General features: G+C 34.7%; 4 protein-coding genes across 10 annotated transcripts; 2 read left to right on the top strand and 2 right to left on the bottom strand.

The window, feature by feature from the left end:
* Window positions 1–851: 851 nt before the first annotated feature.
* On the bottom strand, window positions 852–5,372 carry LOC111810707 (monocopper oxidase-like protein SKS1). The gene is made up of 9 exons (XM_023697463.2): window positions 5,047–5,372; window positions 4,162–4,271; window positions 3,803–4,073; window positions 3,592–3,730; window positions 2,442–2,808; window positions 1,990–2,355; window positions 1,814–1,892; window positions 1,304–1,503; window positions 852–1,214 (listed from the first exon to the last, which is right to left on the bottom strand). Exons 1-9 carry the CDS (start codon window positions 5,191–5,193, stop codon window positions 1,112–1,114), a joined length of 1,782 nt encoding a protein of 593 aa, XP_023553231.2. The 5' UTR covers window positions 5,194–5,372; the 3' UTR covers window positions 852–1,111.
* A 2,736-nt stretch (window positions 5,373–8,108) lies between these two features.
* Window positions 8,109–11,538, bottom strand: LOC111809746 (trehalose-phosphate phosphatase A). 6 transcript variants are annotated; one of them, XM_023696148.2, is made up of 11 exons: window positions 11,381–11,537; window positions 9,949–10,339; window positions 9,727–9,867; window positions 9,566–9,637; window positions 9,339–9,485; window positions 9,151–9,252; window positions 8,983–9,060; window positions 8,822–8,891; window positions 8,666–8,736; window positions 8,505–8,597; window positions 8,109–8,427 (listed from the first exon to the last, which is right to left on the bottom strand). In XM_023696148.2, the coding sequence occupies exons 2-11, from the start codon at window positions 10,240–10,242 to the stop codon at window positions 8,374–8,376; spliced, it is 1,122 nt and encodes a 373-aa protein (XP_023551916.2). In that variant the 5' UTR covers window positions 10,243–10,339; window positions 11,381–11,537; the 3' UTR covers window positions 8,109–8,373. The 6 variants fall into 6 exon arrangements, with proteins under 6 accessions (XP_023551916.2, XP_086973568.1, XP_086973565.1 ...); XM_087117442.1 differs by adding an exon at window positions 11,045–11,101 and having other exon boundaries at window positions 8,109–8,597; window positions 11,186–11,503; XM_087117439.1 differs by having other exon boundaries at window positions 8,109–8,597; window positions 11,381–11,538.
* A 6,032-nt stretch (window positions 11,539–17,570) lies between these two features.
* LOC111810308 (conserved oligomeric Golgi complex subunit 7) lies at window positions 17,571–22,258 on the top strand. The gene is made up of 10 exons (XM_023697001.2): window positions 17,571–18,007; window positions 18,677–18,766; window positions 18,872–18,991; window positions 19,066–19,167; window positions 19,244–19,524; window positions 19,787–19,926; window positions 20,072–20,270; window positions 20,385–21,060; window positions 21,218–21,550; window positions 21,777–22,258. The coding sequence occupies exons 1-10, from the start codon at window positions 17,723–17,725 to the stop codon at window positions 22,053–22,055; spliced, it is 2,505 nt and encodes an 834-aa protein (XP_023552769.2). The 5' UTR covers window positions 17,571–17,722; the 3' UTR covers window positions 22,056–22,258.
* Window positions 22,259–22,718: 460 nt separating this feature from the next.
* On the top strand, window positions 22,719–26,699 carry LOC111809641 (cell number regulator 6). Of its 2 annotated transcripts, none has more exons than XM_087117502.1 (5): window positions 22,719–23,055; window positions 23,225–23,332; window positions 24,057–24,171; window positions 24,787–25,055; window positions 25,594–26,699. In XM_087117502.1, exons 2-5 carry the CDS (start codon window positions 23,225–23,227, stop codon window positions 25,819–25,821), a joined length of 720 nt encoding a protein of 239 aa, XP_086973628.1. In that variant the 5' UTR covers window positions 22,719–23,055; the 3' UTR covers window positions 25,822–26,699. The 2 variants fall into 2 exon arrangements, with proteins under 2 accessions (XP_086973628.1, XP_023551783.2); XM_023696015.2 differs by having other exon boundaries at window positions 22,725–22,952.

The raw sequence follows: 26,699 nt of genomic DNA on the forward strand, positions 1-26,699 counted from the left end.
ATTTTGTGTTCATTAACTAAATCCTCTTCAATAATCTTTCTTCTTTATTCCCACTTAATCTCTAATTTAATCATGTTTACTTATTACTTTATGAAATTGGCTGTCATTTGGAACTTAGTGTATTGAGTTTATTTTTTTAATTTTGTTGAGGTTTTTATAATTATGGTAAGAATATATTATGTAATTTACATTATAATATTTAATGTAGTCATGTTCTAGGTTGCTTCAAGGAATGGTAAAGGCTCTCAAATGAGCACAAACATGTTTATGAAGAGCATCATAATTAACTCTGTAATTATATTCTTTTCTAACGCTCTCTAATTTTTCATTTACAACTTGGTCTCTCTCTGTCCCAACAGACATCTCGACATCAAAAATGAAATTTAAAAGTCGAACAATGCTTAAGAACTCAACTTTTAGTAGAAAAATTATTTGAGAGGCAAGCAAGAACATCGTGACCAACAATTTTACATTGTTAAAAAAAAAATGTTGGTTTGAGACGAACATAGTTAAGGACTACTTGTAGCAGTGACACGCTTGTGGTAGCGGAATAGAAATTTTGCGACATTTGTTCTAACTCGATGAACAAGTCAACTGTGTGAAAATCGTCATTATTACACTCTAGTGGGCCGAAGATGATCAAACTCTGTGTAGACATTCCACTGTCAGTGGATAAAATCAAACCTTCACATTCACAAAACTTGGATAAAGTTGAAAACAGACCAAAAATGAAAAATGAATGGTCCCTTTGAAACAAGTTTTGAACGCTGCAATCATTTCACACACGAGGCAGAATTTTTATCAACATATCAGCTATGTCAAAGATGGTCAGAAGGAATTCTCAAGGGCTATGACTGCAAATTTTTGCTGGCATTACACAACTATTCAAATTACAATCGCTATGTTGGGGAAGGGGCAGAAAAGTATGTCATTTAGAACAATCTCTCTAAGAAAATGACTCATTCACACCTAACTGACTGTATATATGCGCTTACATAAAAATGACAATCCAGAAACGAAACAATGACATCACGCAGGCGATCGATCCCGAGAAGCGACCACTTTGATGAGAAGGAATGAAAACAATGCTCACCATTCACCAAAAGGTGTTTTAACTGAGAAGGAAAGCCACATTTAGGAGTGCCATAAGAAGAGTGATGAAGAGTTTTGAGTGTCCCTTGAAGATTGAATGGGCATTGCCGTGGTGCTGTTCTCTGGAAACCAAAACAAAAGGAAGATTAGATATGGTGCTATTCTAAAGGACACGGGAAAAAGAACAGAATTGCTGTGTTCAGTCACATACTTCTGTAAACTCTGCAATGCACCGCAGTATAGAACGTTCGAAGGAGCTGCCATCTCGGTCTTCCCATTCTCCTCCGGATTGACAATTCTCAAGTATGTTTCTTGACCTAAGTACCATCGATCCAAATTTTCTGCTCTAAGATTCCATACTCCAACGTTGTCTAGAGAAATAAGAACCGCAGTCCAAGCCCCAGGATAAACCTGAAAACCGAAACATATTTACTAAATCAATGCCAAATCAGAATCTGAGAGCTAACAATGATGTCAATTGATACCAGTGGTACTACTGCAATACTAACATTTCATCATAGAAAATATGAGAAAATGCAAAACTTCATCGTTGGTCAGATCATAGAATGTTGCAGTTGTATTATGTTTTAACCTAATCTCGTCTAAAAACTTGAAATCAAGGTAGAGAATAAAAAACCCAATTTGCTTTGCTTTAATACCAAGCATCATTACACGCGTGTTCCATACAAATACTTCCATGACAACTTGGAAAAAAACAAACCTGAGAAGTGGATCGAGTAATGGCATCCCATTTATTGTAGCTACCTCTTTTGTCTTCTGACCAATCACCATAACCCATACTGCAAGAATGATACACATGCAATTAATCAACATTTGAAAGCAAGTGATGCATAGAGTAGAAGGCAAGCAAGTGGAAAAAGGAGGGGAAAACCTCACCCAACCACAAAGAACGAATAGCCATCCAAATGAACACTGTGGATGATAGAATCGTTATTCTGAAATATCACTTCAATAAATCCTTTATATGCTGCATCTATAATAGATATATCTGCCCGAGGTGTTCTGTTCAATGGCATATCAGGAAAATCAAGCTTGTATGCTCCCTTAACTTTATGTTGGTCAGCAAGCCTGATTGGAGTTTTAGGAGGAATAAAGGAGATGCCATTGAAGGTTGCCCGAGCTGTTTTGTTGATCGTCACCAATGGTTCACTCTTCAACAAATATGTTTGAGTCACATTTATCTGACCGTAGTGAAAAGATCCCTGTGGATTAGGACGGGCGCCACTAGCAGATACATTTTGCCTGACAATCATCATAAGAAATCACCAGTTCATTATCACTGGATATCAAGAATATATATGAACAAAGATAATGGTATAAGAACGAACCTCACACTCCTTGCCTGGTTCATTGACCTCTCCTTGTCGTAAAAATCGTTGGGAGGATCTGGGAGTGGACCAGTTGCTGGTCCTTTGGAATTGGAGTACTGTAAGATGGCAACACCTGTTACTTTTTGCCAAAGTGATTCGTTTACGAACCTAGCACTTGCGACAATGTAGTAATCTGTACTGGCATTCTGGTCCATGGTAACCAAAAAAGAGTAGGACTGCCCAACATGAATATCAAAGTCCGTGTAATTTTGCATCACCGTATAATGTCCCTCTGTTTCTGCTAGAAGCATATTATGACTCTGGATTCTAAAATTCAAACTGGTAGAAATCCCAACATTGTGCACACGAAGTCGATATGTTTTGCCTGAAAGAATACCATAAACTTCAGTGAACGAGTCCTAACCATTCAAAAAGAGTGAAAATGGGAATTTGCAGCATAGACTGTCCTTTAGCATCATCTATCATGGGACTTTAACACCGCAAATCAAAGTGTTACCCATTTTTCCTGGCATTAAAATCTCGTTATGTAATATCCCAAGCTCATTGCTAGTAGATATTGTCTACTTTGGCCGTTGCGTACTGCCGTCAGCTTCACAGATTTAAAACGCGTCTACTAGGGAGATGTTTCCACACCCTTATAAAAAATGTTTCGTTCTCCTCTCCAACCAAAGTGGGATCTCACAGTCCACCCTCTTGGGGGGCCAAGCGTCCTAGTTGGCACACCGTCCGATGACTGGCTTTGATACCATTTGTAACAGACCAAGTCCACCGTTAATAGATATTGTCCACTTTGGCTCGTTGCGTATCGCCGTCAGCCTCACAGTTTTAAAATGTGTCAGTTAGGAAGAGGTTTTCACACCTTTATAAAAAAAATGTTTCGTTCTCCTCTCCAACCAATATGAGATTAACACTAAGATGATTCTCAAAATTGGTTTCAGGTGACGTAGACTTACATTGTGACAATCTTTTTTATCTCATCATTTACCACCATGATGGGTCGTAGTCTTTTGAAGAACAATCAAAAGTTGCATAAAAAAACACAATACTTCTTGGAAATATCACATTGTAGTTGGCTTGAAGATATAATAAATGAAAGGAAAGTGATCTTAAGGAATAGCACGGTAACATTCATGGAAGAGAACCCTACCAGGATCAACCCGAATGGTTTCATATTGGATACCGGCCGGTACAAGAGTTGCATTGTACTGGTAAGGCCCCTTGCCATTGATGAGAACTCCATCCGGAATACCAAGTTCCTTTCCAGAACTAAGATCTGCTCTGAGTGCCTGAATTCAAAAAAGTCAATATGAGTTAACTGGTTTAAAAGAATTAACGAACACTACAATGCAGAAACTAACCGTGTGATCTCGTGTAAACCAATCACCAACCATAATGAAAATATCTCCTTCAGGTTGTGCAAAAGGAATTGGGATAATGTCCCGATTATTAATAACAAATGGACCAAACCCACCAGATGCTTTCTGAAAATTGATTGATGGGAAGTAAAAGAAACTCCCAATCTGATCCTTCACTTGAAACTGGTAGGTCCAATTCCACTTTGGAGGAATTGGACAGTTGGTGCCAAGAACACCATCTTGCCAGGAATTCCGCCGCATTTGAATCCCAGACCTGCCATTATACACCCACTCTCTGCTTACAACAACTCAAAGAAAATGAACATAAAAAGCATTGAGAATTTGTTTTCAAGTAGACAAACCAAGTCATTAGAAGATTTTCGTCCAGATCATTCCATACATTTACAGCAACATTGTAATTAGTGGTGACATTGATTGGAGGACCAGGAAAGTTTCCATTCACAGCTATAACCTGCAACAAAAACGACGCCTAAAAAACTTGAACGAATTCCAGCAGTGATCTTACTGATATATGTTTTTTTTTTTAATTCATAATCAAATGGGAGACTGATGTTAAGGTCTTGATACCTATTTCGATTCAGTTTATGTTTTATAAAAAAATAATTCATTTACTTATTATTTATCAAATTTCAGAAACAAAATTAAATTTGTTTTTTATATATTTAAGAAAAAAACTACTTTCTAGAGTCAATAAAACTTTCTCGAGAATCAAAAAGCCAAAATGAGCAACTAAAGTTGCCTAGTCTGAGAGCATAATGAGTAATGAAAGAAATTAAGAAAAAAAACCCTAAATTATTGGGCTGTGATTTGCTTTAAATTCGTTCAATATCTCGAACCCCGCGACCCGGTAAATAAAATTTTAAAATTCAAAAAATTCAACAGAAATTAACTATATTGCTACAAAAATAAAAATAAAAATTCACCGGAATTCATTTTTTTTTTTCCCGGGTGAGATAAGATTCAATACTCGAAAATAAAATAAAATAAAAACCATCAGCGCATAGTGATCAAGAAAATGGAGAACGAATCATAAGAACTTCAAGCTCTAAATCACTCCGCAGAATCAGACACCAGAAAATGATTAGAACAACTCCTCAATACAGAGGCATGCAGCGAAATAGGAAGACGGAGTAACATAAACTCAAGAACCAAACACAAGAAGAAACAGAGAGGATGGATATGGAAAGTTGTAAAAGAAGAGAGAGAGAGAGAGAGAGAAAGAGAACCTTCTGAGGAACGCCCAAGGGAGAGGCAGTGATGTAAGAGACGCGAAATTCATAAGAGGCGTAGGGATCGGCGGCGGAGCAGAAAGAGGGAAGGAAGATGATCGGAAGGAGATAAAACAGTGAAAGAACAGGGCGAAACAGAGGCATTGCGGCTGAAATTTGGAGATTAGGAGTGAGAATGGAATAATGGAAGAGATTAGAGAGATTATGAGAGAAGATTTTTACATAATCAGAGAAGAACGAGGGAAAGCTGTTCTTCGTCTTTCGCCTCTTTTCTGCACAAAAATATATGGAATCAAAATGCAACCGTTACGCGGTCAATCACCCTGACCGGAAGCCGCTGCCCTAGATCACTTCATTACTTCATTTTTTAAGGAAGGTGACCAGCCACTGTCTGAGCCGGTTTCTTCTTATTTTTACAATTTTATTTTATAATTAATTTTCTGAAACCATGGATTCTTCTACTCTGAATATAACAAAATAGAAAACCAACTAATATGTATTTTTTTTTTCTTATATTATTTTATATTTGGAATATACAGCCGAGAGTAACAACAAAACTCATTAAAAGTATTTATTATTAATATTGGTAGCTTTTTCATATTTGTTATTTTATATAAATATAATAAAATTACTGAAAATAATTTATAATATACTCAGGAGTTTTCAATTTTAAGAAATTTTGTAATAATTATGTTTCTTTTTCAATTACGCTGTGCACTTTGTTGTATTTTCATTTTTGAATTTGTCGTTAAGCGTTGGTCGCATGTTTTTATTTCTCATCAATTTTGAGCTAGACTTGTCATTCATTTCGATGCACCTGAATGGTGCAACAGGTGCATGGCTTTGGCTTTAGATTCTTTGCACCTTCCCTTTTTTCTAGCATTTATGTTGCTGCATTCATCACCATTCTGGCCCTTGTTTTAGCCAAGCTTAAACTCCTCACCATTGAAGTTGGCAAAGCCACCATGGTCTTTGATCTTCCTCACACTTGTTGCCAGTTCAACGTAGCAAAAAAAATTGTAATTTTATATGATGATGATGGGCTTCTAGAATGTTTTAATTTTTTTTTTTTAAAAAAAAACATTCGTAAAAATTAATGAAGGTAGAAATTGATACATTTATTTCTTAAATTTTAAATAGATGAAATGAAAAAAAAAAAAAAAAAAAAAAAGTGATTTTTGCCCAAAGTTTAATTATTAAAATTCATGGGATTTGAGAAGAGGAAATAAATGGTAGAAGAAAAAGGTGGGAGGATAATTATAATTATAATTTTAATATTAATTTGAATTAAGTACAGAAGTTGCTTGGTTGTCGGTTAAAAAGGGCGGGGGGAAACCGGGAATTGCCGGTGGGGGAGGGGGCTGGAGAAAGCGGCTTAATGAAGGGGGGGGGGGGGGGGGGGGGGGGGGGAGGAAAGTGGGGCCCAGAAAGAAGGAATTGGGCATCCGGAAACGCCCCAAATTTCGGCGTCTCCTTCTCCATAATGAAAATGACTTTCGGATTTGACGGAACCGTGTTCACGCTCTCCAACCCTCCCCACGCTACACCCCTTTTTTTTTATTAATTTATTTTTTAAAAAAATTAAAAATTAAATTATTAAGTTTTTAAGTATCAAAATTAAATAGATATGATTATAAGTTATATTTTAAAAAAATAATAATAATAATAAGGACTGGAGCTTTTTGAAAAAGAGTAAGAATTTTGGTTGCCAATATTTAATAAATTCTTTACCTAACTTCTTTGGTTTGTAATGAGGAATTTGAATTAGAAATTTCATCCCATAAAGAAATGTATCCAATTAATGGCAATACATTTAGAGTGCATTCAACACAAATTCTATAAATATATATACTAAAAAAAAACAAATAAATAGGAAGAGTGTACGCGTAAATTATTATTGAATTACGCTACTTGTTTTCTAAATTTTTTAAAATTATGTTGAAAAATATAAAAATAATTATAGTAGGTAAGGGTTAAAGGTTAAAAAGAATTAAAAGATAGATTTATAAAGTTAGTATTAATGGGTTTAATTTGATTTCTAAGTTGACTTCAGCCATTCACCAAACCCAAAAATAATAATAATAATAATAATAATAATGTAAGAAATGAAAAGGTGGGTTTTCATTCTAACCACATTTTTTTTTTCTTCATTAAAAAAAACATGTAACTTGTAAATAACCCTTCTTCTTTGCTTGGTGGTGAGATTTCCCATAAAAAAAATATATATTTCTTAATATCAGGATTGGAAAAAATCATTTATACGTTTGACTTAAAAAAAATCACTCAAACATAATTTAATAGACAAGATATCTATTGTTTGATATCTCGATTCTTGTCTTTCGGCCATTATATTAAAAAGAATTTTTCGAATAAAAATAGAATATCGCTACACAACCAAGCCAAAGGAAGAAAATTTGATTGATTTTTTTTTTTTTTTTTTAGATATTTATGTATATTATTTTGGCTGGTCTTTCTATTTACATTCATCCAACAATAAATGAGTGGGATTTCCATCTATTTGTGGAATATATCGGTATTTAATATGTTTGGTTATATAAGTTTATATTCACTTTTCAGCGTAATTTTGAATTAAGGTGTTCTTTTCATATTTGTATTTTTCAATCGTGTGTTTTTAAATTAAAGTTTCTCCCCATTATTTATAGGAGAACACGAAATGATACTTTCTCGTACTTAAATTATCTTATTCATATATCAATATAGAAAATGGATCAAATGAATTTAATAGATTCATGAATCGAAGTGAGGAATGCACAAAAAAAAATATTCAATAACCAAATATCCATAATAATATTATTAGAAGCATAGAAGTGACCCATAAGCAAAGAAGGCTAAAGAGGATGGTTTAGGCAAAAAGATAAATTATTTAATCTGTGTGTAACGGTGAAAAGTGAAAAGAAGATTTGAATTGCTGACAGCCTCGAGAACCAATAAAGTGTTGATATAAATTAAACAATTCTTCTTCTTCTTCTTCTTCTTCGTTTTGTGTTCATAGCAGAAAGCCAGAATTGGAATGAAAGAAAAGGGTATGAATGAATGAATGAAAGAATCAACAACGTTATTGCATTGCTGAATTGAATAAATGAAAGGAAGAAGCCATTTGTTTCCTTCATTCCTCTCTCTGTGATATATAGTTTTATTAAGAATGGAACATTTCGTCTACAAAACTCTAAAAAGGAATTGTAGATCTGCTCCAAAAACAATAATAATGATAATAATAATAATAGTAACAATACCCTCTTCCTTTCTATACTATTTTGATTATATGGATCAATCAATTAATGTTATATTCATTACTTGCTCTGTTCATAAAGCACTTGACTTCCTCCATGTCACCAGTGACTTCAGAAACTCCATCACCTGCCATCAATCGTTTCCATATCAGACTTCCTCCATGTGTACCTAAAATGGTTTGCTTTAGAGGAAGAGTTTGGTACCTCAGATGGGTCTCTCAAAGAGTATGCCGCACTGCTTTCCTTCGCCACTGATGACACTAATATCCCATATCCGCAATTCCTTTCTTTCAAAGCCTGTAATTCCAACTTCCCTTTAGAACACCTTCTCATAGCAGAGCAGACATTATAAACACTAAACTTACCCTGAATGCATCTTCATCCGTGCGGTCATCTCCCACGTAAATCGGGAGCACTTCATCACAATTGTTAAGTCCTGTCAAAGTATACTTTCAGATTTTCAAGCATACAGATTCATACTTACTAATTAACTCATGTATTATAAGAGTTAATGTTCTTACCGAGAGATTCCAGCAAGAATGTAACAGCTTTCCCCTTGTCCCAGCTAATCACTGGTCGTACTTCTAAAACCTATGAATTCGAAACAGGACAATAAGTAAAACTGAAGTAATCTATGGAAAAATTTGATTGAACCTTCCCTCCATTAATGATATGACAGTACCTTACGACCATGACTGACACGCAGCCGGGGGTAATCTTCCAAAAGGTCATAAACACAATTCGCAAGAGCATTCCAGTTCTGGGGAGATCAAACAGTTCAATATTCATGTTCCTAATTGATTCACAATCTCCTACAAAGTGATTTTCTGAGAGGGATGGTAGGTGGTACCTTATCATCCACATTTCTGTAATGAACAGACACACAGAACTTGTTGTTTTCAACTTTTGCTCCAGCAATTCCCTTGGTGATTTCAATCAGGGATTTGTAAACCTGTCCAAACAACACAAATTTGTTCGTTCAAATGCTAAACTAAAGGAGAAATATGTTACCAATGCAAACCTCAGTAGAGTACACACCTCGTCTATCAAAGGTAAGAATTCACTAGCAGGCTGAAACATAACTTCCTTGCCCTGGTTGTTAGTTGAGTGTCTATCAGAGACCATAATATCCATTCCATGGCTCCCAGCATAGTACAGTTCTCTTAGTCCTATAAATTCGTAAACCTGAAAAACAAAAAACAAGGATACTCAGAAACTAGCTGAATTCACTACAAAACATTCACATAACATACGAAACATCGTACCTTGTCACGACTTCTTCCACTAATTATAGCAGTTGGGAAATATTTTGCAGCCTCTTTTACCGCTGCACGCATCTATGACATTTGCAAAGGGGTTGGGTTGGGTTAGTCATACTTAACAACAAAGGTGGAGTTATTCCAAACAAGAAATTACAGATTCTTACAGCATCAGACATGAAAGCACAGTCAGGGTTATCTACGATCGGCGAAAGAGTCCCATCATAGTCCAGAAACAATACTATTCTCTTGCCTTTGGCATGAGTTACAATCTGTTCGAATGAGCCAAGTGCTGATGGATACTTAACCTGAAAATAAACAACTCATTCAGGGTCCTCAATAAAATCCCTCCTACATCAGAATGCAAAGTGTAATAAAAGAAAAGGTACCATCCAATTGCGGTACAGAAAATCGGGATCAAATGATGGAGGCTCATTGACAACGTCCTTGGAGATTCTATTAGGAGGAGGAGATGAAGATTTCATAGCATCTAGCCAGCAGCTTGCTCGAACATCATCAAGAACACCAGTTTTTTTCCTTGGGATTAGAAGCAAATTCGGAGAGAAACCAACTCCTGGAGCAGCTGCATATGGCAACATATTTGAATGTACGCCCAGCCTAGACTTGCTGATAGGCGCAGGGTCGGTGAGGATGGGAGAGTTGTGGTTTGATTTAAGATCCATTTGATCCAGTTTTGGAGGTTGATTCAAGTGTACGGAAACTTTTGTAATGTTTTCTTGTCACTACCACTTAGCACACAGTTCATCAAGCACAAAACATCTGAAAAATCATCATAAAAATAAGAAGTTCAGAGCAGGCACTGGTTGATGAGCTTAAAAAGAGTATACAAAAAGAAATGAAGATTATGGGGCTACATAGAAGCAAGCAAAGAAATAAACAAATGGACAAAGAAATGAAGATTCAGTTTCCCGAAGGCCCTAGACGCAGTAAAACACTAAACACAAGACCTTGGTTTAGGCAATTAATGCATAAACATGGCTTTTACAGTTGTGGCTACAATAATCAGTTCATGATCTATGAACCCAATTGAAAGAGGGTGAAGAATCGAGGTCGATTATTATATCAAATATCAAGTTTGGCGACAATGAAGTAATAAATGTCCCATCAATTTAATAACAAGAAACTCAAACGCAAACGAATCGGAAACAGTGTCCATGAAATCTGATTTTAAGAAAGAACCAATCAGTAATTTTCAGGGAAATTTCGTAGGGAATCGAAATTGCATAAACCCCAAACAGAAAAGCCTGTTTGAATTCCATTAACAAAGTCAAACCAGAATTCATTCCTACACCTAAAAGCCTATAATCCATTCAAACACGTAAAACAGACGTATCAATTGATTAAAACCCCAGAAAATCCGCAAACATTTAAAAACCAAACGTACGGTTAATAACAAATATTGCGTCATCAAGTGAAAATCCCGATGAACCGAAGCAATTTAAGAAACGAATACAAGGAAGTAACCTGCGGAAGAGAGCTCTAATGGTAAAAATTGTAACGAAACCGAAATGCAAGCAGGTCCTGGTAAAATGCAGATTCAAAACCAATAAACAACAAAAGAGATTTCATCAAAAGAGGAAAGAAAAGCACTCGAGCAATTTTCACCTTGAAAAGGCCACAGAAAAATCGATTAAAAGGGGGAAAAAGTTCTTAGGCGCAAGATAAACGTGAAAACGTGAAAAGCCCAACAAAAGTGGTGGGTTTCGGCGGCAGATATTACGCCGGCGGACAACAGAAACAGAAAGCGACTAGAAAAGGGGAAGAAGGTCAAAGAATGGAAACAGAAAGAGAGGGAAGAACCTGTGAGAGATAAAGAAAGGTCGCGAAATGCAGTTAACAAGAACCCGAATCGCGAAGAACAAGAACGAAATTGAAGCGAAAACAGGGAGGAAAAATCTTGATGCGGAAGAAGCGAGGAGAAGAAATTCAATTCGCTTTGGTTATTTATAGAGAACCCCCTGTTTCCGATGGTCTATGCGTGGTTGTTGAATCCGGGAACACTCCTCTCACCCCCCACTGAATCCATCTTTACGCGCGAAGGTGGCGCGTGTTAACCACGCATACTTCTCTAGGATAGTAGCTATCTAACACTAGGATCAAATATTTATTATCTTTTTTTTGTTAATCTTGAAATCTTAAGTATTAATGGCGGAAATATATTTAATATTCAGCTGCATTTAAAATTAGTTAATTATTTAAATACGTGAATTTGGTTGTTTTTACGTCTCAATTCCGTTCTTCTAAATAAAATAAAATAACGGAAAAAACTAGAAACTGGCGAGGTTTTTATTTGGTATTATTATTATTCATTATAATAATAATAATAATAAGGGAGGAAAAAATGTCAAAAGTCACCTCGCGTGGGGCCCAGGGGTGGGGAAGCCGTAAGATACAACAATACGTGGCTTACAGCTATTGCGCATAAAGCGCGTGACGACACGTGTGGTCGTGTCGAAGCTGACGGGGCCACGTTGTCGTTTTGTGGGTCCCTCCACGTCATTGTTGGACGTGTGCGAACGTGTCGTCGCTTTCGGTTACAAGTGGCAGGTCGTCGGTGACCCGCCACTGTTCTCCACGTGGCTCTATGGGATTCGTCTAATCCAGTTGTAGGTGACATCATGTTATGACGTGGCCCAATGCTGGGACCACGTGCCATTTTATTTTTTTATTCGCCTTCACGTTTTTTGTATTTTGTTTTTTATTGGTTACAATGTTAGATTAGGTACACACTTTGTCCTAAGAACACGGATTTCATTATTTCTACTAATAACTAATGAGTGACAAATAGATTTTTAAATCCTTCTATATATATATATACATTCAATATTTTAAATATTACGTCATTTTTTTTTACCATTAATTTTTATCAATTATTTTTTATACTCTATTTTTTCTACTTTTTTTTAATTTCAACGATAATAACGTGGAGATCAAGTCATTGACTCTTAACGTGACACTTTCTTTCTTATTCACTAAGTTACGTTTATATTAACATTAATTGTTTCGACTCGGTCAATACTATTAATGTGTTTTTATGGAAACGTAAAAAAATTAACGGTTGCCATTTTCCTTCTAATTTATAATATTATATAAATAATATTTAGGGTGTAACTCAACATTGCAGAATGATATAGGTTTGATTTAAATTCAAACTAAAAAGTAAGCAAGGGAATTAAATACCATTAGAATAAGTCTTTGTAGAATAATAACTTTTTCTTAGTCAAAAATAGAGTTCTAAAGGGAAATACCTTGGAAACTTACAACTCCAGCTATTTTTCAAATATCCAAAAATAAATAAATAAAAATAGTAATAAACTTTTTTTTTTTTTTTTTTTTTTGCAATAATTACATTATGGGTATTTGGAATTAAATATGGAAATAATAAGAAGGTAATTAAGTAAATAAAATTAAAAAAAAAATATAGAGTAATTGAATTAATTGTGATTAAATAAAATAAAAAAGTGAGATTTAGTGGGACCCACTGAACTTTGGTTTTGGTTCCAATTATAGAGCGACAATGGTATGAAATTTACTTAGTCAAGGATGCCGAGAATACATTTTATTATATGTTAATATTAATTTGTTAAGGAAGAATCATGGAAACTCCCTTTGCCTTTTGCCTTTCTAGGTGGGCCCTCTCATTAACATTATTTTTTCTTCATGTAATGTCTTCCAACCTTACTTCTACCACAATATTCTTAAATAATTATCGATTTGACTTTACTACACCTAAAATAACGTAATTTAAATCACATATTTCAAAAGATGGGTAAATTTATACTTAAATATAGGTTCGTTTTTCATGATTTCATAATTGATACTGATCTAATTTACGAATTAATTAAATTATTGTATGTGAAAACTATTTTCTGACCTAAATTGACTAAAGAATATATACATCTCTGTATTTACATTATTAAAATTTTAAATATAACTTTTTAATGATTATAATCTACGAACTAATTACGTGTAAAGCCTACTTTAAAATGTACTTTTAAAAAATAAAGCAATGTATCTTTGAAATGTTCGTGTTATGGTGCATTTTCTTTGTCTCAATTTCTCGCTTTTTTTTTCTTTGCTAAGAAAAGAATATAACGAAAAAACTTAAAGTTTACTCTTCTAGAAGTTTGAAATGAAAAATCCTTGTATTGATTTTGTTTAATTTTTATTTTTATTTTGTTATCAAAATTATTTGGTCGATTCCTTCTATTATGTAAATGGTTTATTTTAGAAAAAAAGTATTTTAGTTTTAAAAAAGTTAAATTATCCATTTTTATAATTATAATTGTTATGTAAGTTATATTCAAATTGATTTTAACATATAAAAAAATATTTAAAATGAAAACTTGGGAATTCAGTCTTAACACTTTAATCGTCAAATATGACTATGGAGCAAATGTTCGAGAAAAAATAATCGAATATTTTTATATATTTTTTATTTTTTATATATTTGAAAACCATGGGAGCTAAAAGTCCCCCACAGATTTGGGGAACTTTATTGATGATTTATGAATGGCCTAAAGAGTGGACTAATGGGTTTCCTTTCGTCACATTCAATAATTCAGAAATCATTAATAAATATTTCCCAATTATAATTTAATTTTAAAATAAAATTGTTTTTTTAATTTAAAAAAAAAAAAAAAAAACCACCATTAAAATAATAACTATAAAAAAAGGGGTGAAATTGACCCCTTGACATTCATCCTCTCGGGCATAAATGACAAGGAGATGTATTTTCTTTGCCCATGGCTGACACCTTGACAGGTCAGCCAAGAACAAATTTATTATTATTTTTTAATTTAAATATTTTTTAAATGACTAATCAGTCCGTAAATGGACCCAATCAAAAAGTTGGGTTAACGTAATAAGCATTTTAATTTTCTAAATTTTAATTATTTATTTAGTTTATGTTTAATGATGGATAATTATTTAATTTCCCGACCTATCGTTAATATCAATTAATTAGATGTTCAATACTAGTAGTGAATACAAACTATTAATGTTTTATTATAAAATATAATTCTCTATTTAAACGTACTTCCAACATTAGATTGTGATGATCGTATTCATGATTGTAATGAGTCGACTCAAATGTATCTGTATCGTTAGATCGTGATGTTTATACATGATTTAGATTGAATATTTGTGATTTTTTTTTTTAATGGATGAATTTTTAGAAAAGAATATAAGAAAAATAGTGAGGATTTATGAAATTTATTTTTATATTTCATTTATTCCATATCCATTATTTATTCAATACTTGCTGACGTGTCAGAGTAAATAATTGAGCTCTTAATTTTTGGTTAAAAGGAAACGTATGGAAATTGAATTTAGTTAATAACGTTTGAATTTCGGGGTCGAATTTAATTTCATTCAATTTTTATTTATTTATTACACCCGTCCTCTACTCTTTTTTGGTGCATTCATACAAATAATAATTTTAAAATATTTCAATTATCTATTAAATAAATCTCAAAATTTTTAAATAGTGTCGAGCGAAATAAAAATAAATTTAATCTTTTTTTTTAAGATCGAAGGTTTAATTATAACATTGTTATTAACAAAAAATCTCGAAGAAAAAATATGCTATGTACATTTATAAAAATGCACGAAAAAGTGTAACGACCGAAAAATGGCTTTTGGAGACATGAAAAGGCCAATCATAGGACCAATATGTTGTTGGTTTTGGTCCCTATATATAAATATATATATATATATATATATATATATATATATATATATATATATATGCAATCAAACGATATATATGTTGACGTTGATTGATATATACAAAAATGGTATTAAGATTTCAAAAACGTTAGAAAATATTTGATATACTTGTGGGAAGAGACAAATAACGTGTTTTTTTAGTTTAAAAGGCACATAACTATGGTACAGTTATAGTCGTATAAAATTTATTTATTAATATAAATTTCATCTAAAATATTAATTATAAATCTAAAAGTTATTGAAAAAAATAAATAATAGAAGAATTAGGGGAGAAATATGTTATGTGGACAATTTTGTCCTTTTGGGTTTTTGTTTAAATCCCTAATTTTAGCCATAAATAGAGAGATTAATATTATAATATTTATTTAGTTTAAAATTAGAAGCTACAAATGGAATAATTGTCGTTTGTCCAAATCGGGTGGCATTTGGTGTACAAGTTGACCCATGTAATAAAAATTAAATTAAAATAAAATAAAATAAAAATCCCCCAAACTTTGCCATATAATCCTTCATCTTTAAGAAATCTAATTAGGGCAACCAACCACATTCCACCTAATTTACCTAATTTTTTGTTTCTTTTTTCAATTGGGTCCTTATTAATTTATTCTCTTTCAATTCAACCCCATTTAAATTTAGTATTAAGCCCTTATGATTTGATTTTATTTTAATTTGGTCCTTTAAATTGATATGGGTGGTATACATTTTTAGTAATAATAAAAAACAATTTGCAAAATTAATTAACTAAAATTTACCATATATATATATATGAAGTTTGGTATATTTTGAGTTCATAATATAAGAATATGTGGCTTTAAAAATTAGGTAGGAGAACTCCAATTATATATTTTAATAATTATATAAAGAGGATTAGTTAGGCATGTTCTCAATATGCCGCGTGGCCGAAAGCAGCTTAATTTTCCACTTCATTAAATTAAATAATAATAATAATTTAAAGAGTTTAAATAAAATAATAGAATTTAATAAATGCACGTGAAGAAGTACATATAGTTATTAACTTTTTAATTCAAAAAATAAAAATAAAAAATAATAATAATTGGAGAGTGAGTTGGATTATAAGTCAAAAGAGTTTGGTTGGTTGGGAAGGTCGGTTTTACTTTTACCTTTTTGTGTGCTTAGAAACTTCCTTTTTAAAAAATTTAAAATGTTTTATGTTTAATTTCAAAACTTTAGTATATACTATTAAAATAATTTGTTCATGTTTGAATTAATTTTTTGGTGGGCTCACGAGAGCGTTTGACAATATGGATGAACGTTCAAGTGATCTCAGAATCTAACCAATTTGGATTATACCGCTTAAATTTTAATAGTTGAGTTGAGTTTAAAAAAAGCGATTCGGGTTGAGTTGGGTTCAATTTTTTAACGAAAATTCGAGTCGTCTCGTGGATTGACGTTTTTTTTAGTCAAGTTAGCTAGACCAATTTGATAATATGGTTCAACTCAACCCTACACTACCGTACTTTTTAAATTGTTGTAAAAATTAAGAATATTTGACATTACAACTAATATTAATGATGCGTTCTAAATTGTAAATGTTTGATATTTGAGATTTATAAGATTTTAGTTATTAATGTAATACGTATATTATAGATATATATTATTAATTTTTATAATAATTAATTTTTAGTTGGGTTGAGTTTAGTTTATGTTCACTCTTATAACAATAAACAAATAATTAAAAAATCAATAACACGATCAAAAGTGATTGTAAAAAAGGAAAACAACGTGAAAAATAAAAATAATGTGAAATTACAAAATTGTCCTCAAGTTTAAAACTTTTTTCCTATTCTATTTTATGGTAATTTAATATTTGTAAAACACTTTGTGCAGCTAAACAAGTTGCAATTAAAATCACTTAAAAATAGGTAATCAAACACACGTGTCTTTAAATTGGAATTATTATATATATTAAAAAAAGAGGTTTAAGTTAGTGGGTAGGCCAAAATTCACTCTTAATGAAATTTTCAAACGTGATTTTAACAAATAATAATAAAAGCAATGTGGTTAAATGTAATTAAAAATTAAAAATTAAAAATAATTATTTTTAATTTATAACTTATTGAACGAGCCCGACACAAGTGCTTGAGTTTGGGCCACGTATGTATAATTCGAAGGCCCAAAATTTGAATTTTCCCCAAAAAGGGCCCAAACTTCTGGCCCAAGTTTGAAGGAATATATATATATATATATATATATTTTAAATTTAAATTTTAATATTAAACATTTTATTGATTATTTGAGTCTTACTCTTACATTGGTGTGTAAGGGAAGAGGAGTTGGCTCAATATTGAAGGTTGGTTTTAGGAGGTGTCTGTGATTTTGGGCTCCTTCTTCCGATCCCGAATCAGCTGCCAATTCCATGAATCTTTGAATCGGGAAGACGTCAGAGTAGCCATGAATCTGGATTTAGGTCCGTTTTCCAGTGAGAGTTTCGACCCGAAGAAATGGATCAACTCGGCTTGCCAGACTCGCCATCCACACGAGTCTTTGGACAAACACCTCGTCGATTTGGAGATGAAACTTCAAATGGTGTCCGAGGAGATCGCTGCCTCACTCGAGGAACTCAGTGCCAGTGCTCTTCTTCGCGTTCCTCGTGCTACTCGCGATGTTATCCGCTTGCGTGACGACGCTGTTTCTATCCGATCTGCTGTCTCTGGGATCCTCCAGAAGCTTAAGAAGGTGACACCAAATCGTATCCCATCCAATTCAGTTGCCTTTCTCTTTTCCAATTCTTTTATGGATTTTCGAGGAAGTTTGGTTGGATTATTTATGCTAGATTTGAGGCTGCTCTGTTCCGTAGTTTCTTCAGCATTTTATGATTATGTGTTTATCTTTGTATATTCACTACGTTGCACCAAAAATACGAAGAGAAAAATTAAAGGAGGAAAGGACTTGTGGTAGAAACTCAATGCGTAGACCATGGAGGTTATGGAAAGTTTCAACTCCTATCATTTTGTATTACTGGTAATCTTATGCTTATAGTCTTGGGACTTGATCTTCTAGTTGGTCAAGTGGTTGTCTGCGAGCTTGTGAATTTGGGTTGTACATCATTTTGATGTGAATATAATGCTCAAACAATTGTATTATCAACATTTTGTCGTATAGAGAATGTTAATACGAAGAGGATGCTACACATGTTATATTTTTTAAATTTGAAACGGACCTTGTTTAGATAGAACTTTTTGATGCCAAGTTCGTCCACTGGTGAAAGAATGCTCATGATTGAAGGATTTTTCCCTATTTTTAAATTTTTTTCTTTATTTGTTTATGTATTTTTGGGTTGTTACAGTTATTACTCGAAAAAAAAAAAAAAAAAACTCTGTGTTTCAAGCAATATATCTTCTGCAGGCAGAGGGATCCTCCGCAGAATCTATTGCTGCCCTTGCAAGAGTTGATACCGTCAAGCAGAGGATGGAAGCTGCCTTTGAGACATTACAGGTAGAGACTGTTAGATGAAGTATGCATGTTCTCATGTAAGTGCTTACACAAACCAACGTTTAGATAACATATGCATGTATTTGTATTTTTTTTTGCATTCACTAGGATGCTGCTGGGTTGGCTCAATTAAGTTCAACGGTGGAAGATGTCTTTGCCAGTGGTGATCTTCCTCGAGCTGCTGATACCTTGGCCAACATGAGACATTGCTTGTCTGCTGTTGGGGAGGTAAAATTCTCCATGGTGCTTTTTCCTCCACATGTTTGCTAACTGGAAGGTAAACTCACTTGATGTTCTATTAGGTTGCTGAGTTTGCTAATGTGAGGAAGCAGCTTGAGGTCTTAGAGGACAGGCTTGATTCTATGGTTCAACCTCGTTTAACAGATGCACTAACAAATAGAAAGGTACATATCTTTTGCAAAGGCTTGTATTCGAATATATGGTTTTTTATGATTTACAAGCATTCCATATACGGTACAGGTCGATGTTGCTCAAGATTTGAGGGGAATTCTGCTTCGAATTGGAAGATTCAAATCTCTAGAGCAGAACTATACGAAAGTTCACTTGAAGCCTATGAAGCAACTTTGGGAAGATTTTGACTCAAAGCAACGAGCACATAAACTTGCTAATGAAAAGAGTGAATTTGAAAGACCGACAACTAATAATGATTTGCAATCAAGTTTTCCATCAGTTTCATTCACCAGTTGGTTGCCAAGTTTCTATGATGAATTGCTACTTTATCTCGAACAGGAATGGAAATGGTAGTGTTATGTTCTAATGCTTTTATGTCCTGTTTATTCCAAAGAATGCATGGTCGATAACTTATGTGTTTTGTTATGATATTAGTTCTGTATTTTGACTTCTGTTAAATTTAACTTCATCATATTGGACATCAAATTTGAATAAGTGATGAAATTATTACCTTTATTTATTATTTATTTTTTCTTTTGGGAGATTTGCCACTAAATTTTCAGCATTCTTGTGGTCAGGCGTCTTTTTAAAACGTGAACTTGTCATCTGCAGGTGTATGATTGCATTTCCCGATGATTACAAAGCTCTTGTCCCAAAGCTTTTGATTGAGATAATGGCAGCTGTGGGGTCAAGTTTTAATTCCCGCATCAATCTTGCAACTGCAGATGTTGTTCCTGGAACATTGGGGAAAGGTTGAAGTGAACATCTCGAATCATTTCAACCCTCAAGTACTTCATCATATTGTTTATGAAAAGTGTAGGCGTAGCCGGGGGTAATCTATGCACCGTATATTTTAGTTTTATGGTTTTCACTAAGCATATCCGTTTGTTGTTTCAGGAATATTAGATGTTTTATCTGGAGATATGCCAAAGGGTGTCAAGATTCAAACAAAGCATCTACATGCACTTATTGATCTACATAATATGACCGGAACCTTTGCTAGGAATATTCAACATCTGTTCTCAGAATCAGATCTGAACATTTTAACCAACACGCTGAAGGCTGTATATTTCCCTTTCGAAGCGTTTAAACAAAGGTAATAAATCATAGATGGCAACAATCTTGTTGTTTTAGAAATGTACTTCTGTATTCAATGGGAGTATTATGTTCTTGCAATGCATCCAACAATTTATATTCTCCTTGTTCTTAGGTACGGACAAATGGAGCGTGCTATCCTTTCATCTGAAATTGCAGAGGTAGATCTTAGAGGAGCTGTCACTCGAGGTGTGGGAGCCCAAGGGATTGAACTTAGTGAAACAGTACGCAGAATGGAGGAGTCTATCCCACAAGTTATTTTGTTTCTTGAAGAAGCTGTTGAGAGGTGCATTAGCTTTACGGGTGGTTCTGAAGCTGATGAAATACTTTTGGCACTTGATGATGTGATGTTACAGTTTATTTCTTCACTCCAGGAAACTCTAAAATCCCTGAGAGTTGTCTGTGGAATAGATCAGGGTAGTGATGGTGTTGGGTTAAAGAAGGAAACCGCCCTGGAAAAGAAGGATGGAACACGCAAAGTTGACTTGATGTCAAATGAGGAAGAGTGGTCCATCGTCCAGGGGACCCTACAGATACTTACTGTGGCTGATTGTTTGACTAGCAGGTCTTCTGTATTTGAAGCTTCTTTGAGAGCTACTCTTGCAAGACTGAGCACAACCTTATCTGTTTCGGTCTTTGGTTCAAGTTTGGACCAAAATCAGTCTCACATAGTCAGTGATCACAGCAATAGGGAAGTGACTATGGTTGGCAGGGCTGTCTTGGACATGGCAGTTGTTCGGCTTGTCGAGGTTCCTGAGAAGGCAAAAAAGCTCTTCAACCTCTTAGATCAGGTTAATCAATTGTTGTACCTCTCTTTCTACTCGTTACTTTTATCTATGTGAGAGGCCTTGTTCCCTGCTTTCCCTGGTAGACTCGTAGAATTTTGGGTTCAATTGATCTTTCTCTCTCTGTTTTAGCATCTGAGTAGTTTCTTTCATTGTCATGCAGTCAAAAGATCCACGTTTCCATGCTCTTCCACTCGCATCTCAGAGAGTTGCAGCATTTGCGGACAAGGTTAATGAACTTGTATACGATGTTCTCATATCCAAAGTTCGACAACGCCTAAGCGATGTATCTCGTTTGGCAATATGGTCTTCGGTTGAGGAACCTAGTGCCTTTCCGCTTCCAATCTTCAGTTCCTACCCCCAGTCTTACGTTACCAGTGTTGGTGAATATCTTCTCACTTTACCCCAACAGCTGGAGCCACTTGCTGAGGGTATCTCTAATAGCAATGCCAACAATGATGAGGCTCAATTTTTCGCCGCAGAATGGATGTGCAAGGTACCAAAGTCACATTCATACATTGAAGAAATTAAAGAAAACAACCCAGTTATCTTTTTTATAAATTCTGGTCTAACTTATTTGTCCTCATTATGTATACTCGATGCCTTTATCCCGAATCTCGGCGTTAGTTACCAAAAAATAGAGTATCAATGTATCATCATCCTCTGTGTTTGTGACTTTGTAATGAAACACCTAATGTGAATCTCTGTTCTGTTTTCTGAAGGTTGCTGAGGGTACCGCTGCGCTTTACACAGAGCAACTGCGCGGCATACAACATGTTACCGATCGTGGGGCGCAACAGTTGTCTGTCGACGTCGAGTATTTGACTAACGTGCTCTCTGCCCTATCAATGCAGATTCCTCCGGCACTCGCCACATTCCTAACTTGCTTTTCAACTCCAAAAGAACAGCTGAAAGATCTTCTCAAATCTGACTCTGGAAAGGAGCTTGATCTTCCAACAGCAAACCTTGTATGTAAGATGCGGCGTGTCAACTTAGATTAGCACTTTCTTGACTGAAATATCTTTGGCCTTACGATCATTAACATTGATTATTGTTAATAGGTAATACAATTAGCTTGCATTAGACACCATATTAGTTTTTCTTAGATTAGGTAATTTGTTGGGGTGCTTCCTAACAAGTTGATATCTTCATTTGAACCGGTTTTCAGAAGCTCTCAAAATAGCCCATACACACCTTCATGAGATTTCTTCGTTGCTCTGCTTTCTACGTGTCTATATTATACTAGACATTAAATTATATAAATTACTCTCTAAAGGAATAGATTTCTAAGTATGTCTATTTAGTTGTAAATAATATTACATTTGCACATTAAAAGTTGTATGTGGTGTTGTTGAAAGGTATAGAAATTCAGTTATGGGACGTTGCAAATTATAAGGATAAGACATTGTGTAAGTGGAATACAATATTTCTAACGATTTATCTCGAACATTACAAATTTTTTAAGTTCAACAACATGTGAAGTGAGAATTTAATTTTCAATCTCATCAATGATATACGTTCAAATTCATCCAACTTAACGACGACTTAGTTTGTTAAATATAATAAAGATTCGACCTTTGAGTTGATATAATCAACAATTATTCGAAAACCAAAATCAGATTTGATTCCATTAAAAAAAATGGAATAATTTCCAAAAATCTCCGTGAAACATAATCCGGGCGGTTCGGGGAGCGATGTCTACCACGTACCCGCCCATTTCGCATCGAATTTGATTACTTCGGTATTATATTTCCGTTCTTTCTACAAGTCAAAGGGAAAATTGTTGATTAGTTGACTCTTCAAGGTCACTGAATCTCGGGGGAAATCAGATCTTCGATAATTAAGCGGGCATTTCTGCTGAAGATTCGTTGGGCGAGTCGATTTTCTTGCCAGGCTCGGTAAGAATCTTTACATTCTTTTGTTTGGTGTTCTTCACCTTGATCTTCGCATTTTTCACACTCCCAGAAAAAGATTAGTTCAAGGCTCGAAATCGTTTCCAAGGTTTGATTCTTATACGTTTCAATATAAAACGTTTCTTCCCCGTTCTATGGATCCAATGCATTTCAAGAGATGGAAGAATGTTGGATTGGATGCAAGTTACTTACTATTTTCCGAATAAATTACGGGGTTTATGATCTATCGTTTTTCTTTTGTTGGTGGACGATCTTAGATGGGGGATGGGGCTGCGCCTTCGCGGTATGTGAAATTGAAGAAAGATCAAGCGCCTTTAGAAGATATCAAGCCGGGGGAGCTCAACCAGCCCATTGAAGTTCCTCAGGTTAATTGATACATTTCTAGGACTTATTTTTGCTACTGCTTCTTTTTGACAGTCCTCTCTGTTGATTCGAGCTTTTCTGTTATAACATTAAGATTTTGTAGTTTCTTCTGTAGATCCAATTGTGAGTAGATTCATTGTTCTAAAAGTTCCCTAAGAAATATCATTGAAAATGTAGAATCGGTATTTTAATGGTGAGAGAGTATCATAAATTCAAGGAGTCCAGGAGGCAATGATCAAAGGAGAAAGCTACATATTTAAATGTTCTTGAGGTTATACGTTCGAATCGTGGGCGTTTTTTGATACGTTAAAAGTTGCAGGGTAAATCAGCTGTTAAATAAGATTGATGAATGATAAACGATGGAGGAAGGCTAAAATTCGATGATGTTCGCTCTGTGGCTATTGATTGTGTGTCGATAATGTGCTAACAACATTCATACTTGTTAAACCGTTCGTTTTTTAGATATCGGTGAGGTTGTTTAAGTGATGTCTCTAAAGCCTGAATAGATCTTCTTTGCCTTCTGCAGTAGAGTCTTACATTACAATGGAACATCTTTGATTTTCTTGATTTGCAGCTGTTTGACTTCTTTTTATGCATACTATGATTCCTGTTTAGATACCATATTCTATAGGTTTCTGGGTTGTGCTATATATATATTATGTGTATGAAATTTGTATAATTTTGGTAGTAACTTTTTACTATTGCAATTCTCTGGATGAATTTCAGTTAGATGTAAGAAAATGCAACGAGTGTGGACAGGTGCTACCCGAAAGCTTCGAGCCTCCAGCGGATGAACCTTGGACAACTGGGATTTTTGGCTGCACTGAAGATCCACAAAGTTGTAAGTATCCATATGCATAGTATTCTTCTTAATCTATGGTTTTCAGATGGGATCTTGGTAAACAGCTTTGCAGTATGATAATGACTTGTGTTTCTGAACATCTAAGACTTACAATTGCATACCTTGTCAATGAGTTATAGTAATAAGCACACCGCTCAATGAACATCTAAGATCTCACAATCCACCCCCTTGGCACACCGCTCGGTGTCTGGCTCTGATATCAATTGCAACATCCAAAATCTTCCGCTAGCAGATATTGTTCGCTTTGCCCTCTGTTACGTATCTCCGTCAGTCTCACGATTTTAAAATGCGTCTGGTAGGGAGAGGTTCCACGCCCTTATAAGAAATGTTCTTTTTGGACCGAAGTCCTTTTTGTAGTTAGTGTCGGACACCTCATTTTGTGGTGCGACAATTCGGTTTCTTACCAAAACAAATTCTTAGGAGTGGTTACTAAAACTATGAATTCTTCTTAGTTCCCTTAGCTTCCTCGGTTTCTCTCTTTCCTCATCTAGCATGCATAGAACATATGGGAAACCTTATACATGTTAGAAATTGAAACTTCTGCAACTCTACTATTGGCGTTGCTCGTTTCATATGCCTATTTTGCGTATACAGGTTGGACTGGACTGTTCTGTCCATGTGTTTTGTTTGGGCGCAATGTCGAAAGCTTGAGAGACGACGATATGGACTGGAGAAAGCCATGTGTTTGTCACGCTATACTTGTTGAAGGTGGCATTGCCTTGGCGACGGCAACTGCAGCATTCCATTGCATTGATCCAAACATGTCTTTCCTCATTTGTGAGGGATTGTTGTTTACCTGGTGGATGTGTGGCATATACACTGGACTCGTCCGCCAATCTTTGCAGAAGAAGTATCATCTTAAGGTAATATTCAGTGTTTGATTTGTTAACTGGACAATCTGTGGTTGATTCTGACTAATGGATACTATATGTTTTGTGCGATCCCATATCGGTTGGATAGGGGAATGAAATAATTGAGATCTCATATCGGTTGGATAGGGGAATGAAATAATCCTTAGAAGGGTGTGGAAACCTCTCCGTGTCAAACACGTTTTAAAAGCGTGAGGCTGATAGCGATATGTAGTGGGCTAAAGCAGATAATATCTGCTAGCAGTGGGCTTGAGCCGTTACAAATGGTATCAGAGCTAGACACCGGGTGGTGTGCCAGCGAGAACGTTGGGCCTCCAAGGGGGTGGATTGTGAGATCCCACATCGATTGGATAGGGGAACGAAGCATTCCTTATAAGGGTGTGGATAACACTTTCTATCAGATGCGTTTTATAACCCATGAAGCTGACAGCGATATGTAACGGGCTACAGCAAACAATACCTGCTAGCGGTAGGCTTGGGTTGTTACATTTTTGCACATGTTGTATGCTAATCGAAGTACTCGTGATTGTAGAACTCCCCATGTGATCCTTGCATGACACATTGCTGCCTGCACTGGTGCGCGCTTTGTCAAGAACACAGGGAGATGAAGGGACGCCTAGCCGATAACTTTGTGGTGCCAATGACGATCGTGAACCCGCCAGCCGTTCAAGAAATGAAGTCGGAAAATGATCGTGAACCCGTCAGTTCATCTTCAAGCATGGGGAATGGGCAGACCAGTTTGGAAATGCAGGCTTTGTAGATCCCCTCATCGATACATTAGATTGTTTCAGCGAGCTTCTCTGAGACTCAGACCACCCAAGAGTGTAATGAACTCGCTGAGTCCTTTCAATTTGTATCTTTAATTTTCTCCAGATATTATATAATTAAAAATATGAAATTATAAAAGAAAAAAATTTAAATAAAGTAAAAAAAATATATATATTATTTGAAGTAATGGCCATTAAAATATTAATATTCAAATTAAAAAATTTTGTCAAGTAAAACTAATTTTTAACCTTATCTAAATGCAATAAATTCTTTATTAAACTATTTTCCGTCGAAGAAAATAATAATAAATAAATAAAATATTTGTTTATACGTCTCTGTATAAATACAACTTTTTTTCATTTACTCTGGTTTATTGAAGAGTAGTTGCAGATGGCGAGAGATACCCTTCCCTACGAATTCGGCGGCGGCGGCAAGTCTTGCAGCAGTCCTTCGAAATACGATGTCGTCGGAGACATCTTTTTCGGTAAGGATGATATGAAAGGATACGTATGGGATGAAGTTTTCACTGAAGAAACAGTTCGATTCCTGGAAACAGAGCCCGCCGTGGAAGTTCTGAGAAAGAGAAGCAAGAGAAGGCTAGAAACGTTCAAATGCTTTGAGTTCTTGAAGCTTCTGTGGTGTTTCAATTTCTAACTCTCTCCTTTTAATTTTCGTCTTTGTAGATCGATTAAAATGTCCATATTGATTGATGATTTTCGGCCTTTTTTGCTTTCTTTCTTCTTCCTTGCTCGATCTCGATGTTGATTCATCGAACTGGAAAGCAAGGATTTGTAATTAATTAGAATTGTGATCTCTGTATCCTCCAATCTTAATACATAATAGAGCTTCAGATGAAATCTCTTCCTGTTA

The sequence above is a fragment of the Cucurbita pepo genome, chromosome 14, assembly GCF_057944985.1.
Source record: "Cucurbita pepo subsp. pepo isolate OVF chromosome 14, ASM5794498v1, whole genome shotgun sequence".
In the NCBI taxonomy this organism is placed as follows: Eukaryota; Viridiplantae; Streptophyta; class Magnoliopsida; order Cucurbitales; family Cucurbitaceae; genus Cucurbita; species Cucurbita pepo.

What these genes read in the sequence shown, in the direction of transcription:
- LOC111810707 (XM_023697463.2), bottom strand. Translation starts at nt 5,193, where the DNA reads ATGCCTCTGTTTCGCCCTGTTCTTTCACTGTTTTATCTCCTTCCGATC. An exon ending in GGTTTACACGAGATCACACG is followed by an intron (nt 3,731 to 3,802) that starts GTTAGTTTCTGC and finishes TTTTGAATTCAG; the next exon opens with GCACTCAGAGCAGATCTTAG. An exon ending in TTACTCGATCCACTTCTCAG is followed by an intron (nt 1,504 to 1,813) that starts GTTTGTTTTTTT and finishes TTCGGTTTTCAG; the next exon opens with GTTTATCCTGGGGCTTGGAC.
- LOC111809746 (XM_087117439.1), bottom strand. Translation starts at nt 10,242, where the DNA reads ATGGATCTTAAATCAAACCACAACTCTCCCATCCTCACCGACCCTGCG. An exon ending in GTGCTTTCATGTCTGATGCT is followed by an intron (nt 9,638 to 9,726) that starts GTAAGAATCTGT and finishes CAAATGTCATAG; the next exon opens with ATGCGTGCAGCGGTAAAAGA. An exon ending in CGGATGAAGATGCATTCAGG is followed by an intron (nt 8,598 to 8,665) that starts GTAAGTTTAGTG and finishes TTGGAATTACAG; the next exon opens with GCTTTGAAAGAAAGGAATTG.
- LOC111810308 (XM_023697001.2), top strand. Translation starts at nt 17,723, where the DNA reads ATGAATCTGGATTTAGGTCCGTTTTCCAGTGAGAGTTTCGACCCGAAG. An exon ending in TCCTCCAGAAGCTTAAGAAG is followed by an intron (nt 18,008 to 18,676) that starts GTGACACCAAAT and finishes TATCTTCTGCAG; the next exon opens with GCAGAGGGATCCTCCGCAGA. An exon ending in TCTTCAACCTCTTAGATCAG is followed by an intron (nt 21,061 to 21,217) that starts GTTAATCAATTG and finishes ATTGTCATGCAG; the next exon opens with TCAAAAGATCCACGTTTCCA.
- LOC111809641 (XM_087117502.1), top strand. Translation starts at nt 23,225, where the DNA reads ATGGGGGATGGGGCTGCGCCTTCGCGGTATGTGAAATTGAAGAAAGAT. An exon ending in CACTGAAGATCCACAAAGTT is followed by an intron (nt 24,172 to 24,786) that starts GTAAGTATCCAT and finishes TTGCGTATACAG; the next exon opens with GTTGGACTGGACTGTTCTGT. An exon ending in AGAAGAAGTATCATCTTAAG is followed by an intron (nt 25,056 to 25,593) that starts GTAATATTCAGT and finishes TCGTGATTGTAG; the next exon opens with AACTCCCCATGTGATCCTTG.